This window comes from Otolemur garnettii, unplaced genomic scaffold (genome assembly GCF_000181295.1).
Source record: "Otolemur garnettii isolate 467f Iridium unplaced genomic scaffold, OtoGar3 scaffold00008, whole genome shotgun sequence".
NCBI lineage: Eukaryota > Metazoa > Chordata > Mammalia > Primates > Galagidae > Otolemur > Otolemur garnettii.
This window is the reverse complement of record NW_003852403.1, coordinates 14,654,366-14,668,284: the sequence shown is the minus strand read 5'-3', so window position 1 is coordinate 14,668,284 and position 13,919 is coordinate 14,654,366. Positions and strand designations below refer to the sequence as shown.

The 13,919-nt window shown below is 38.4% G+C and overlaps 1 protein-coding gene across 2 annotated transcripts in view; it reads left to right on the top strand.

The window, feature by feature from the left end:
• SGPL1 (sphingosine-1-phosphate lyase 1) overlaps nt 1–13,919 on the top strand; it is a 53,169-nt gene that overhangs the window by 14,875 nt on the left and 24,375 nt on the right. For both annotated transcript variants that reach the window (XM_003783587.3, XM_023509555.1), the window contains exons 3-4: nt 5,208–5,373; nt 11,964–12,031. In XM_003783587.3, the coding sequence (XP_003783635.1) occupies nt 5,208–5,373; nt 11,964–12,031 (234 nt within the window). The remainder of the gene's footprint in view (nt 1–5,207; nt 5,374–11,963; nt 12,032–13,919) is intronic.

Below are 13,919 nucleotides of genomic sequence, written 5' to 3'. Positions count from 1 at the left end.
GCCTTAGCCGGTTGAGCTATAGGCGCCGAGCCTCTAGTCCTTTTCTTAAACATTGTTATTGTTAATTACATTTTAAGCCTTTTTAATTTTGTGAAGGCAAAAAGTAGAAACCTAATAAACACATGTAAAATAAATAAATAAATAAATAAATGCAAAGATTAAGTTGAAATAGAAGCCTAAGAATTATAATTATAAATATATATGCAGTACATTACAGACAAAAAGTGTATTGTTATAAGCTAAAGACATGATGAAAAACAGTAATTTGGTTCTTGTGCCATCTCTGTCTAATTGTTTATCTGTAGTCATGACCTAGATACACAGTTTTAGTTTGTTATGAACAGTACCATATATCTAAGATAGATTCTGCCAAGAACGTAAATTGCAAAGAAAACTTTTTAGATGCCACTGGATTATACTATGTTAAGTGATCATCTGCACATGAATACTGAGAATCAGGAATTGAAACAGAGTACTTAGGACTGAGTCAGGAGGCTCTGGTTCCTAGGCATACTCTGTCCCATACCTAAGTCTGTATGAGCTTAGACATATCAGTTCACCTTGGAGCCTCTGCTTGAAAAGTGAAAATGTTGGACTTGACCTCCCAGGTTCCCCTCAGGTCCTAGATTCTGTGTTTCCCAAGGGCTGGAGTATTGCATCAGGACCTGGCCTGGGGTTTGTGCTGTTTTCAAGGCCCACAGGAACTTTTTTCCAAAGAGATAGGCTATATTACCCCACAGAGCTCAGTAATGCAATGAGCTGTCAGTGTTGTGAGATGCCTCTTCATTAGGGACTGAGCCTAGGTTGTTTGTAGTAACCTAGAAGGATTTAGGATGATGCCAGGAGATGTAATTTCTGTGATCAACTAATTTCCTACTCAGGAAGCTTTAGAGGTAGAGAACTTAGAGATATATCTCCTCTTAAAATACCCTCTTCGAATTCAAAGATTCCCATTATCTTCTTAAGAATCAAAGCAATTACGAAGAAAATATGTTCTTGTAGAATATAATTTTATAAATGTTAATGAAGAATGTCTTTGTATGTTAACTTTAAGGCTTTAAAAAAAGTAAATTGTATTTACTGGTTTTTTTTGCTGGGTCCCTATTACTTTTTTTTCAGTGCTGTGAAGAGTTTATATTATCTATAATCATCTTCTGATATTGGTAGCTTCTATTTTCTGGATGAATTAGGAATTGGTATCACCAGAAGAAAAGCTGGTCTGAATGATTATTCTTCAGTTGTCTCATTCGTTACATATTGTTTAATCATATGGTTTAACCAGAGTTGTAACATTAGAAGATTATTTTTTTAATTTATTGTAATCAAAGACAGGGTCTTGCTGTGTCACCCAGGAAAGAGTACAGTGGCACAGTCATAACTCACTGTAACTCCAGCTCCTCAAGTGATCCTCCTGCCTCAGACTCCCAAGTAGCTAGGACTGTAGGCATATGCCATCACACACAGCTAATTTTGAAATTTCTTTGTGGAGACGACCCTCTGTTGCCTAGGATGATCATGGACTCCTGGTCTCAGGCTTCCCAAATTTCAGTCTTCACCCCCTCAGCCTCTCAATTTGCTGGGATTACAGCCTTGAGTCCCTGTGCCTAGTTAGAAGATTCTTTATAATGTTGGAGATCATGACATGTCTTTGATGATAGACTCCTAGTCTTGGGTTTTGACCTGTACTGCAACTGCTTTGCAGGATTAAGGTTGTTGATGCAACAGTGGGCTCTGGGGAAAGGCCACTAAGAACTATTGGAGGGGTTGCAGATACACTGTTTCCATGGGTAGCCCTCTAGGGAACCCAATATTTGCTTAGTGTTAATTGCCTTATACAACAGTCTAAATACTAAGGTTATTGGCTTAGTCTGTTCACCTTGCTGTAGCAAAAGACCATAAATGGTGGAGTGGCTTATAAGCAACAGAACATTGTTTCTCAGTTCAGAGGAAGCCAGGAAGCCCAAGATCAATCAAGACAACAGCAGATGTGCTGTCTTATGAGACTTACTTCCTAAAAGGTGGACCTCTTAGAAGTTGTTCATAGATGGCACATTCTGACTATACACTCACATGGTGGAAGGGGCGAATTGGCTCTCTTGGTGTCTCTTTTAAGGGCTCTAGTCCTGTTCACCAGGGCTTCAAAAACTCCCACCTCCTAACACCTTCAGCTTGAGGGTCAGACTTTAAGGTAGGAATTTTCAGGGGAAAATTCATGCCATTGCAGTTACAAATGTTTTCAACTATCATTTGTGGAGTATCTATCCTCCTAAGCTTTCCCACTCCCCCTGTAACATTACAAATGGATATCTAACAGGAACATAACTCAAACCAATGTCATTATCTTTTTCTCAATATATCTTCTACCTTTTTCAGTTTTCTTTCTTCTTGTAGTCTTACCATGGTTAATGGTGACCAGTCTCTCAGACTTGAACTTGAAAAATTAGAATTATCTATACTCGTCCAACTCCATATTTCCCATATCTAAGAAGTTACCAAATCCTGTTTGCTTTATCACCAGAATGTCTTTCAAATTATAGTAATTTTTATCCCCAGTGTTATATTGCTTAAGGTCAAACCCAATTTATTTGTCTCCTAGACTGTTAACAGTAATCTCCTAAGTAAAATTTTTGTGTCAGATTTAATCTCTTTCTCCTAATTATCTCTTACCAGTTATCTTAACTATTTACATGTTATCTTTTTACTCTCATGCTTGACAATTCATACCTTTTTTGTTTTATTGTTGTTGTTTTGTAATTTGCTTCTTTTTACTCAACACTGTGTTCTGGACGTTTTTCCATGTAGTTTTATGTAAATCTATTTTTTTTTTTTTTTAAACAGTTTTTGGCCAGGGCTGGGTTTGAACCCGCCACCTCCGGCATATGGGGCCAGTGCCCTACTTCTTTGAGCCACAGGCGCCGCCCTAAATCTATTTTTTTGATGTATCATAATATGGGTACATAAAATGTGTATATTATAGTTTGTTTAACCATTTATGGTTATGGATGATATTTATGCTGTTTATATTTTTTCTTTTGCTCTTACAAGGAACATGGAACTAAATGTTCTTGAATGTCTCTTTGTATACATGTGTAAGAATGTGTACATCATTCTTACAAGTGGAATTGCTAGGTCAAAAGGTGCATTTGAAATGTTAATAGACACCAACACATGACTTTACAGATGTTCCTATCAGTTTGTTTGGGCTTCTCCTCTCTGTGCTCTTTTTTCCCAAGCCCATTTTTGAAAATTTATTTTGATTTTTTAAAATGTTATTTTGTTTAAATAATCTTTCCTCTCTCCTGCTATACATCTGCCTCTCCTTCCCCTCAAGCCCATTTTTAATATGGACCTAGTATACTTCTCTCAGACTTGGTCCTCTGATGGATGTCTTCACTCACTTGGGGACTGTTAGACAGTGCCCTGGTTTGTTTTCAGTACAAATGGTGGGCCGGGTGCTCTGCCGTATGTTGGGAAATTTGCATGGGATAAGCCAGATGTAGTCCCGGCTATCATGTGGCTTATACTAAGCACATAGAACTGTTGCTACCCCATATTCTTTTTATGTGTTTGCAGCTATTGTTCTCTAATTGCCGGTGTGACTTTTCCTTTTTTCTTTTTTGCCTAGAGAATTTTTTAACTGTTTTAACTATCTTAATTTTATCCTCTGTCATTATCTTCCCCTCAGATGGAATTAGATGGGTCTTCTTCAGAGCTTTCCCTTAGCAAGTATTTTTTAAATAGCTATTCCCCTAGAAAGTTTTAATTATTTGTTTATGCATGTGTGTGCCTGTGTTTTTATATATAGATACACATGCATCCCTCCCATTAGATTATAAGCTTAGTGAGGACAAGGAAATAGGATATTTATCTGAATACTTCCCCAATTTAATGCCTTAATTAATTGGATGTGCTTAATAAATGTTGAATAAGTAAATGAATAACAAACCATCAAATGACCTTATTTTGTGCAGGGGACTTTGGGGCATTGTTAATATGACTATGAACTGTCGGTCTTTGAGGATCTGACCATATAGTCAGGTTATTCAGGAACAGATGAGTAGACTGCAAGGCAGGCTGAGATAAGCTCTTTGTAGGGCTTATCACACATGAGTACTAGAGTAGGGGAGAGATGGATTCTCGTGAATGAGATACTCTGGTGTGCTTACAGATGAGACGATTTTTTCTTGCTTGTACCCTTGTATATTGAGGGATACACATGATGGTAAGGTATGGTCCCTGACTTTATAGTAAAGTAGGGCCTTAGAATAGGGATTGGTAAACAAATCATGGCCTACAGGCCAAATCTGGCCCCCCACCTGTTTCTGTAGGATACATTAGCTAAGAATAATTTTTACTTTTTTTTTTTTTTTTCTTTTTGGAGACAGAGTCTCAAGCTGTCGCCCTGGTGTCACAGTTCACAGCAACCTCAAACTCTTGGGCTTAAGTGATTCTCTTGCCTCAGCCTCCCAAGTAGCTGGGATTCTACAGGTGCTCACCACAAAGCCCAGCTATTTGTTGTTGTTGTTGCAGTTGTCATTGTTGTTTTAGCTGGCCTGGGACCTGCCAGCCTCACTGTATATGGTTGGCACCCTACCCACTGAGGTATTATGGGTGCTGCCCAATTTTTACATTTTAAAAAAGATTATTTTATGACACATGGACATTATGTGAAATTCAGATTTCAGGGTTCATAATTGTGTTGGAAAATAATTTAATTATGTTGGTCATTTGTTCATATACTATGATTGCATTTGCAGCAGTATCAAGGCCCATTATAGATGACCAGTTTGCTAACCACTGGGTTAGAGAAGGGAAAGGATTCAAATAAAGTAGAGAGGAAGAGAACTGCCATTCATATTGAGAGGATTAGTTTGATTAGTTAATAGAGCAGTTAATACTGGTAGTCATGCTTTACTCAATCTTTAGGGCTAGAATGATGATCTAGCTTAACTCTTATTACATAAAATAGGTAAAAGATCACAGCTCTCATCAAAGTCCACATGGTTTGTGAGTGGCAGCATTATACCAGAGTGACTGGTACACAAGTTCTGAGGGCTGTAGTGGATGGATGATAAGATTTTTGCTGAGGTGGGGCCAGATAGGGATTGAATTTGCCCTTGAAAAATGAGATTTGAATGACAAAACTAAGAATAGACTTTCTGTCTCTCACTGAATGTAATGTTTCTATTTTTTTCTTGTATTTCTAGAAGTCCTTTGAGCCCTACTTAGAGATTTTGGAAGTATACTCTACAAAAGCCAAGAATTATGTAAATGGGCATTGTACCAAGTATGAGCCCTGGCAGCTCATTGCATGGAGTGTCTTGTGGACCCTGCTGATTGTCTGGGTATATGAGTTTGTCTTCCAGCCAGAGAGTAAGTACATGTTCCCTCTTTAAAGGTGTGGGGGAATGTCAGAAGCCTTGGAATCCATTGCTGACAGATTGGATGAATTTCTTACCTTTTGTTTTGTTTTGATTTTTAAAATGTTTAAATGGCTGGGTGCGGTGGCTCATGCCAGTAATCCTAGCACTTTGGGAGGTGTATGGATTGTCTGAGCTTAGAGGTTTGAGACCAGCCTGAGCAAGAGGGAGACCCCATCTCTAAAAATACCCAGGCATTGTGCTGGCCACCTGTAGTACCAGCTACTTGGGAAGCTGAGGCAAGAGAACACTTGAGTCCAAGAGTTTGAGGTTGCTGTAAGTTAATGATGCCACAGCACTCTATCCAGGGTAACAAAGTGAGACTCCGTCTCAAAAAAAGAAAAAAATTGTTTAAATGGAAAGTAGTACACTTTCTTCTAAATTGGTGAAGTTATAATATGACCCTTGTGTAACTCTTACTGCTCAGGTTGTTTTTTTGGATTTGTAACTTACATAAACATTCCTTAGAATTAGTCATTGTAAAGATCTACAGATAATCTTAGAGTGTGGCTTAAACCTTAAACTGGCAAAAGTACCAGTTTCTTCCCTAGAACATAATTGTGTCACCTAGAATTCCTACAACAGGAATCATGCTTTCATTTTGGGCTATCCTTTTCAGTAAAGATGAGGTAAGATTGGAACAGCACTTATACAGTGACCATCTGAGTACCTGTTATTTGCCAGGTACCTTACCATCTGGGGATACTCATACCAGTAGTATAAGGTCCTTGTTCTCTTGGAACTGAACTTCTGATGTTATTAGGGGAAAGTGCACTTTGAACTTCCTGGTAGCAACTCAGATAAACTTGGGAAGGAGGAGGCCACTTTGTAGGGTGCGGAAGATGAGAAGTCTCTTAGTGATGTGCTGTAAATCCCCCACCCTTCCTCAGCTCTAAGCCCCTCTTCTATCCACTGTCTTTTCCTCACCTAGAAACCTGGGTACATGTTGCGTTCTTGTGAGTTATTTTCCTCTGCAGGATGTGCTTGATAAGTGTTCTTTGCACCTAAATATAACTGTTAATAGTAGGCTTGGTGGTGGGTGTTCTGTGACACCCCCTGCACCCCTTCCCCACTCTTAGCAGGGTATCTCTTAACTTCCCTAGGGTAAGAAACTAATAACATTGAAGCAAATCATTAGTCATTTCTCATTTGTTTGAAATTACCACAAAGCTTTGCTTCCCTGATAATATCTATTTGAATGAGCTCTTTAACTACACTTTCTTTCCTTTTCTTCCTCTTCCCTCAGGAAAGGCAATTTAAAAGGCAGATTTCTGGTTTTTCTTTTTTACCATGCAGGTAGCCATTAAGCAGTAAACATTATGGCGCAGTAAACATTATGGTGCAGTAACCATTGCAAAACATGACACCCAAGAAGCAGGTTCCAGTGTGTAGAGCTTTTTAATTAAAGTGGAAATGAGACGTCACTGTCCTATCTAAAATTTTCAGTTCACGCCAACTTTAAAAAACCTAGTTTTTAGTTGCTGCTACTCATCTTGCAAGATTTTTTCATAAACTGTGGCAAATGAGGCTGGCGGGCCCTCGTGCTGCATTAGTTTGATGGGTTGGGTGTGGAAGCAGCCCTTGTCATTCCTCTTGGGCTTACGTCTTTCCCAAGAAGCATTCAATTCAGGGAGGAGGGAGCCCATCATCCTACCAGGTGAAATGCCACGTTTCAGAAGACTCTCATTATATACAATATAATGAATGTACTTTTCTTTCTTTCTTTTTATTGTGATAAAATATGTATAACCGAAAATTTACCATTTTAGCCATTTTTAAGGGTACAGTTCTGTAGCATTAAGTGCATTGATATCCTTGTGTAGCCTTCACTACCAACCATCCCCAGATCTGTTTCATCATCCCAAACTGAGACTTTATTTTAATAAACATTAAATAATAACTCCTCATTGCCCTTTCCCCGTAAGTAGTCCCTGGCAAACATCTTTCTGTGTACTTTTCAAGGTGGAACATTTGTCAAACCAGACTAAGGTTAGAGATCTTGAGATTTTTTTTTTTCTATGATTAGTATTAAGTTTAGGTATTTACTTCCTTTAAAAATAATTTTAAAAATTTATTTTAATTGGCAAGTAAAAATTGTTTATAATTATCTTGTACAACATGTCATTTTGTGGAATTGAGTTGATTAGCATACATTACCTCATATATTTTTTATTTTTTGTGAGTGGGTATTTACTTCTGTTTTTAGTTCTATAGCTTCCGGTGCCAGGCCTTTCACTTAACTAGCTTAGTAGAGGCACAGCCATCTTAGGTCCTGATCCTACTTACTACCTGCTTTTTGTGTTTAAAAGGAATGTACTGGCCTCTGAACATTTTGTGAAAAAATTATCGTAGCAGTATATTAATGAGATATGCTATCTAAATCTTTGTGGGCTGAACTACAAACCATTTTCGTTCTTTTGTTTTTAATAATAACTTTTTAAATTACAAAAGCAGTACATATGCTCTGTAGAAAATTTGGGGAACATAGATAAGCATGTAAAAACAAAATTAAAATCTTCCTACTGAAGCATACCACTATTTATGTATCTCTGCGTGTATATCTGAATCAGTTTGAACCATACAAAATATCATTGTTACGGGTCAAAAGTCATTGGGTATTGACAGTTTCACACAGTTCAGCACCTGTACACAGTACACACTTTTATTTTGTAACTTCCATCTTTAAATTTTAGACATAGATAAAAATGTCTTTCCTCCAGAGGTCAGGGATGATTTTGATAGAATTGCCGTATTTTTAGTACCTTGCTCAGGTATTGCTGAACAGTCAAGTTATTTTTAGTATATTGTTCCAGAGGAGTCTAAAGTCTGGACTAGTGATAAATTTTGCTGATCTTCCAATTTGCAGTCCCTTCTTGAGGGGAGAGGGTAGTTCTGGGATAAAGGATGTAGAGAACTGTGGGGTGGTTAACAGCTCTCGGGGGTGTTATCTCTTCATTCTGCTCTCATTATCAGCTCATAGCTTACTACTTTTTACTGTCATGTTGATTTTAACTTGGGCTGTCCAGAGTTCAGCAACAGAAATCACCTTTACGTGGTGGGAGGAGATGATAAACTCAGTTTCTCTCTGCAGCACCTCAGGCAACACCCTCAAGCTCTCTTAGCCTATTTCCTCACTATAAACGGCATAATAAAGCCTGTCTTACCTAGTCACAAGGGTGATAGGAGGATCAAGAGGCATCATTCTTGGCCAGGCTCAGTGGCTTGCCCCTGTAATCCTAGCATTCAATGAGGCCCAGGTGGGTGGATTGCCTGAGTTCAGGAGTTTGAGACCAGACTGAACAAGAGTGAGACCCCATCCCTAAAAACAGCTGGGCATTGTGGTGGATGCCTGTAATCTCAGCCACTCGGGAGGCTGAGGCAAGAAGATCTCTTGAGCCCAAGAGTTTGAGGTTGCTGTGAGCTATGATGCCATGACGCTGCACCCCGGGCAACAAAGTGAGACTGTCTCAAAAAACAAACAAACAAACAAACAAAAAACCCCCAAACCATCATTCTTGTGAATTTGTAAACAGTCAGGATCCATGCATCGTTGTTCTTACACTGGCATACTGGCATTTCCTATTTCGTTACCTTAAAAATTATTTTTTAAAAATTAACAAAGAAAAATTATATATATTTATGATACAACATATATATATTCATGATACAACATGATGTCTTGAAATATGTATACATTGTAGAATGTCTAAATCAAACTAATTAATATATGCATTATCTCACTTTTTGTAGCAGTGAGAACACTTAAAACCTACTGTCTTAGCAGTTTTTAAGTATATAATACATTGTTACTTACTGTATCATCCTGATCTCTTGAACTTATTCCTCAAATCTAACTGGAATTTTGTATTCTTTGACCAACATCTCCCCAGTCCTCCCTTTCCTCCTATCCTCAGCCCTTGATAACTACCACTAAAACATTCCGTTACTTTCTTTGTTTGTTTTTTGTTTTGAGACAGTGTCTCACTTTGTCACCTTTGTGGCATCATATCTCAGAGCAACCTCAAACTTTTGGGTTCTATGCAATCTTTTTACCTTAGCCTCCTGAGTAGCTGGGACTATAGGTGCCTGCCACACTGCCCGGCTAGCTTTTAGAGACTAAGTCTCGCTCTGCTGGTCTCGAACTCCTGAGCTCAGGCAATCTACCTGCCTTGGCCTCCCAGAGTGTTAGGATTACAGGCATGAGCCACTGTGCCTGATCTCCAAATACTTTATTTCTGTATCTCTGGGGACTTTTACTTTTGAGATAATATTTTTAGGGCATTGCCACAATATTTTAGTTTTTAATTTCTCCATCTCTGATCCTGTATTCTGTTCTTTTCATCTGGACCCTTTTTTTTTTAAATCACAATTTTCACAAAATTAGTCTATTCTTTTATTGTCCATCTACTCACATTATTATACTTTTAGACAACAGGCCCAGTTTGCTGATTTTTAGACTTCTTTCTACCTCATTCATTACTTCATCTATTAAATAAGGAAGCAGTTCTGAATCTTTATAGCTGTAACGTTGTTAGAAATAGGTGGATAGCAATCAGCTAAAATATCTAACATTAGGTTATAGTTATTAGGGAGACTGTTATGATAACGTTTAAAAATACGTATAGGAAGAATTTTTTTTTTTTTTTTTTGAGACAGAGCCTCAAGCTGTCCCCCTGGGTAGAGTGTTATGGCATCACAGCTCACAGCAACCTCCAACTCCTGGGCTCAAGCGAGTCTCCTGCCTCAGCCTCCCAAGTAGCGGGGACCACAGGCGCCCACCACAACACCTGGCTATTTTTTGGTTGCAGCCATCATTGTTGTTTGGCGGCCTGGGCTGGATTCGAACCTACCACCTTAGGTGTATGTGGCTGGTGCCTTAGCCACTTGAGCCACAGGTGCCGAGCCAGAAGAATTTTTAGTAATGTAGAAAATGCTATACATGAGAAGAAGTACATAAAACAAGATCTCATGTGTAAATTACAAAGGAAACATTACAACATTTAAACAGAAATGTAATTACAAACAAGTCATTTAAGTCTATTCCATGTCTAAGTTACCTGTTTTTTTCCTAGGTGTTTATAGACTCTTGGCTATAGGGTGAGGCAGAAAGACATGGAAACAGCCTAAACAGAAACAACTAGTAGAGATGCCAAGCATCGTGAAATAGATAGGAACGCAACATGCAGACCCTTCTTATGGTTGTTGAATGGAGATGAAGCTCCTCTTGGCCAGGAAAGTTGAAATGACCAGATTCCCTAGGAATGCAGTAAAGGTTCATATTCAGTTCCTGTCTTGGAGAAAAGCTAGATCTTGATTCTTAATAAACTTGTTTGGGGTAACAGAAAATTCCTATCATGCGTTTGAAGCAGTGTAGAGTCAGTCCTGGGAGTCCTGGACTAAAAAGATGAAGACTTCAGTTAAATTTCTGCTCCATCTCTGATTTGATCCTTGGCCTTGAGCAAATATTGATGCTCTGATTTTCCACTGCCCTTTATGTCACTTGTGGATAGTGTATAATGCCTTCTGTACCAACCTCAGAACACTAAACTGTTGTCACCGGCAATTGAGATACACCGAATGTGAATGCATTAAATGGCATATCGGTCTAGTTAGATGCCATGTGTTTATAATTATTGTAATCAGCAGGATGGAATTTCTGTTTGTCCTATGTATTGCCTGACAGAATGGACTCTGATTGGCATCTATGATTTTGAAGGCCTTTTGAGGTCCAGAAAATATTGTTAGGATCTTTGTTGTATTAGACACTGGAACCCAGATTCTTTTAAAAAAAAAAAAAGTGGACTCTGGCTATTTGTTTTGGGAGAAGAAAGAGAAATCTTTGGCATCTGGAAATGTTGATAAGGCCAAGAATTCTGGAATACATGTATCATTTGACCCAGTAATTCTGCTTCTGGAAATTTATCCTGTAGGAATTCTTGTATGTATATAAGATGGTATGTGTTACAAGGTTATTTATATTGGCATGGTTTGTAATAGCAAATATTAGAAACAATATGTCCATCAGTAAGGGGCAGTTTAAATACATTATGGTACATCTATGTAATGGAATATTCACAAAAATGATTGAAGAAGCTTTGATCTTTAAGATAATAGTCCTAAATAGAAAAATAAGGTTTAGTACAGTGCTAGAGTATACTACCTTTTGTTTAAAAAAGGGAGACAAGTAGGAATGTATCTTTACTGTTGCTGGTATCTGCATAAGGAAGCTCTGGAAGGACAGGGTACACCAGAAACAAACAGTAGTGTTTACCTGAGAGTGGGATAAAGGTCTGGGGGATAGATGAGGGAGAAGGAAACTTTTCTGTAGGTGTGTGTTTATTTTAAATTTTGAGCCATATAAATGTATGACTTATTTAAAAATTTATATTTAAAAGGTTTTTTTGGTTTGTTATTTTTTTTTAAGTAAAGAAACTCTGTCTTGGCAATCTGAAGGCAAGTGAGGATGCCTTGAATAGTTGCTGTATTAGGACTAGCATGGAAATGGAAATCTTTTTAACTAATAGAACCATTTGTTTCTTTTAGGTTTATGGTCAAGGTTTAAAAAGAAGACTTTTAAGCTCATGAGGAAGGCTCCCATTTGGGGGGAGAAGGTAAGCAGTAGATAATCTCCTCTTGATAATCATACCTCTTTTTTCCTATTTACTAAGACTAATATTCTTAAGGGGGAAGGATGATTTTGTCCCTTGCCTCTAGGGGACATTTGGAGACATTTTAGGTTGTCACAACTCAGGTGGAGTGCCGTTGGCATCTGGTGGATCGTATCCAGGGGTGTTGCTAAACATCCTGCGGTGTACAGGACAGTACCACAACAGAATTATGTCTGGCTTAAAACGTCAAAAGGGCCGAGGTTGAGAAACACTGACTTAACCCTTTCTCTAATGTATTAGGGTAAAGGAGAGAGGAGAAGCCTATTAAGGAAGAAGAATTTGAAACTAGAAAACCTAGATGTAGTGTTATAGTGCTTTGGAACAATGTGTGGCTGGCTGAATTTAGATATTTATCTAAAGCAGTATTTTTCAATCTTTTTTATCTCATGGCACACTTGAACCTATAGTTAAACTTTTGGAGCACACTTAAATTATGTTGATCAAAAAAAAAAAAGTAAAAAGAAGAGTATAGTTACTGTCCTTTGAACTTCTTTTGAAAATAATTTAATTAATGATCTTTAAAATTTTTTATAGCACACCTAAGATCCTCTCAGAGCACACCAGTGTGTTGTGGCACACTGGTTAAAATCACTGATCTGGAGGTTGCTTTAGGTTAGAGGTTGGCATACTTTTTCTATAAAGGGCTAGATAGGAAACATCAGGGACTCTTTAGGTTCTACTGTGTCTGTTGCAACTCCTCACCTCTGCCCTTGTGGAGGGAAAGCAGCAAGAGGAGGACAAGTTATGGAATAGCCTGGCTGGGTGCTAGTGCAACTGTCTGTATGAACATGGGTAGGCCAGAGCATAGGTGGGCCCTGGCTATAGTTTGCTCAACCCAGATTTAGAAACTTAACGACTAACCAAACTATTCTGTTGCCCTTTTCACCTCTCTGTAGGATAGTCTGTCCCCTTCATTGTATCTTCTTTATTCTCACCCACACTGAGGATAAGGTAGTCACCTCTGTACCCTTCCTACAGGTTCTTTGTCATAGATGAGGATACACCCCTTTGCAAACTGTAAGCAAGGCACATGAATCCTTGATGTCTTCATCTCCTTAATTACCCTGCCTTGACCCTCAACTTTACTTTGGTCTTCCCCAGTTTTACCTGCCTTCAGATTTTCTTTCAATTCCCTTTCCCCTTTCCTGGCCAAACCAGAAGAGATGATAGTTCTCTTTAGCCTTTGGCTAAAATTCATTCAGGCTACTGTGCTAGTGGTGCCAGAAATATGTATTTTCAGATTTATTTCCTGTAGGGAAGCAGAATAACTGGGGTGGTGAAGAGGAATGAACAGATACCATTCTGTTTGTCCCCAGATTATATTAAGCCCTCCAGGTAAATCTCTTTTAGTCCTTAACAGAGTAAGGGGAGGGGGCAGGGGACTTTAGAAGCTGGACAATAGCACAGAGGACAGAGAGCTTCCTTTAATATTTCTTACATTGTGTTTCTGTCCTCATTCTCCTTACTCTTCTCCTTTAATTTCCAGATTTTGAGACAAGTGTTAGAATTTCAGAACCCATTCTTAAGTTTATGAAATAACAGAAACTCTAGAGAATAATCATATTCTATTTTTCAGGATCAGATCCTGAGGCTTAGAGTTAAAAAGCTGTTTGGTGTGTGTGTGTGTGTGTGTGTGTGTGTGTGTGTGTGCATGCGCGCACGTGTGCCCCACTCTCATTTATCCACTTTCATCCACTTAGTCAATACATGTTTACTGAGCACCTGCTCAGCATCAAATGATTTTCTGGGTGCTGAGGATATAGTGGTGAATGAGACCAATTCCTTCCTTTCATAGAAAATAAACAAGTAAACAAACACATGAGAATTTCAT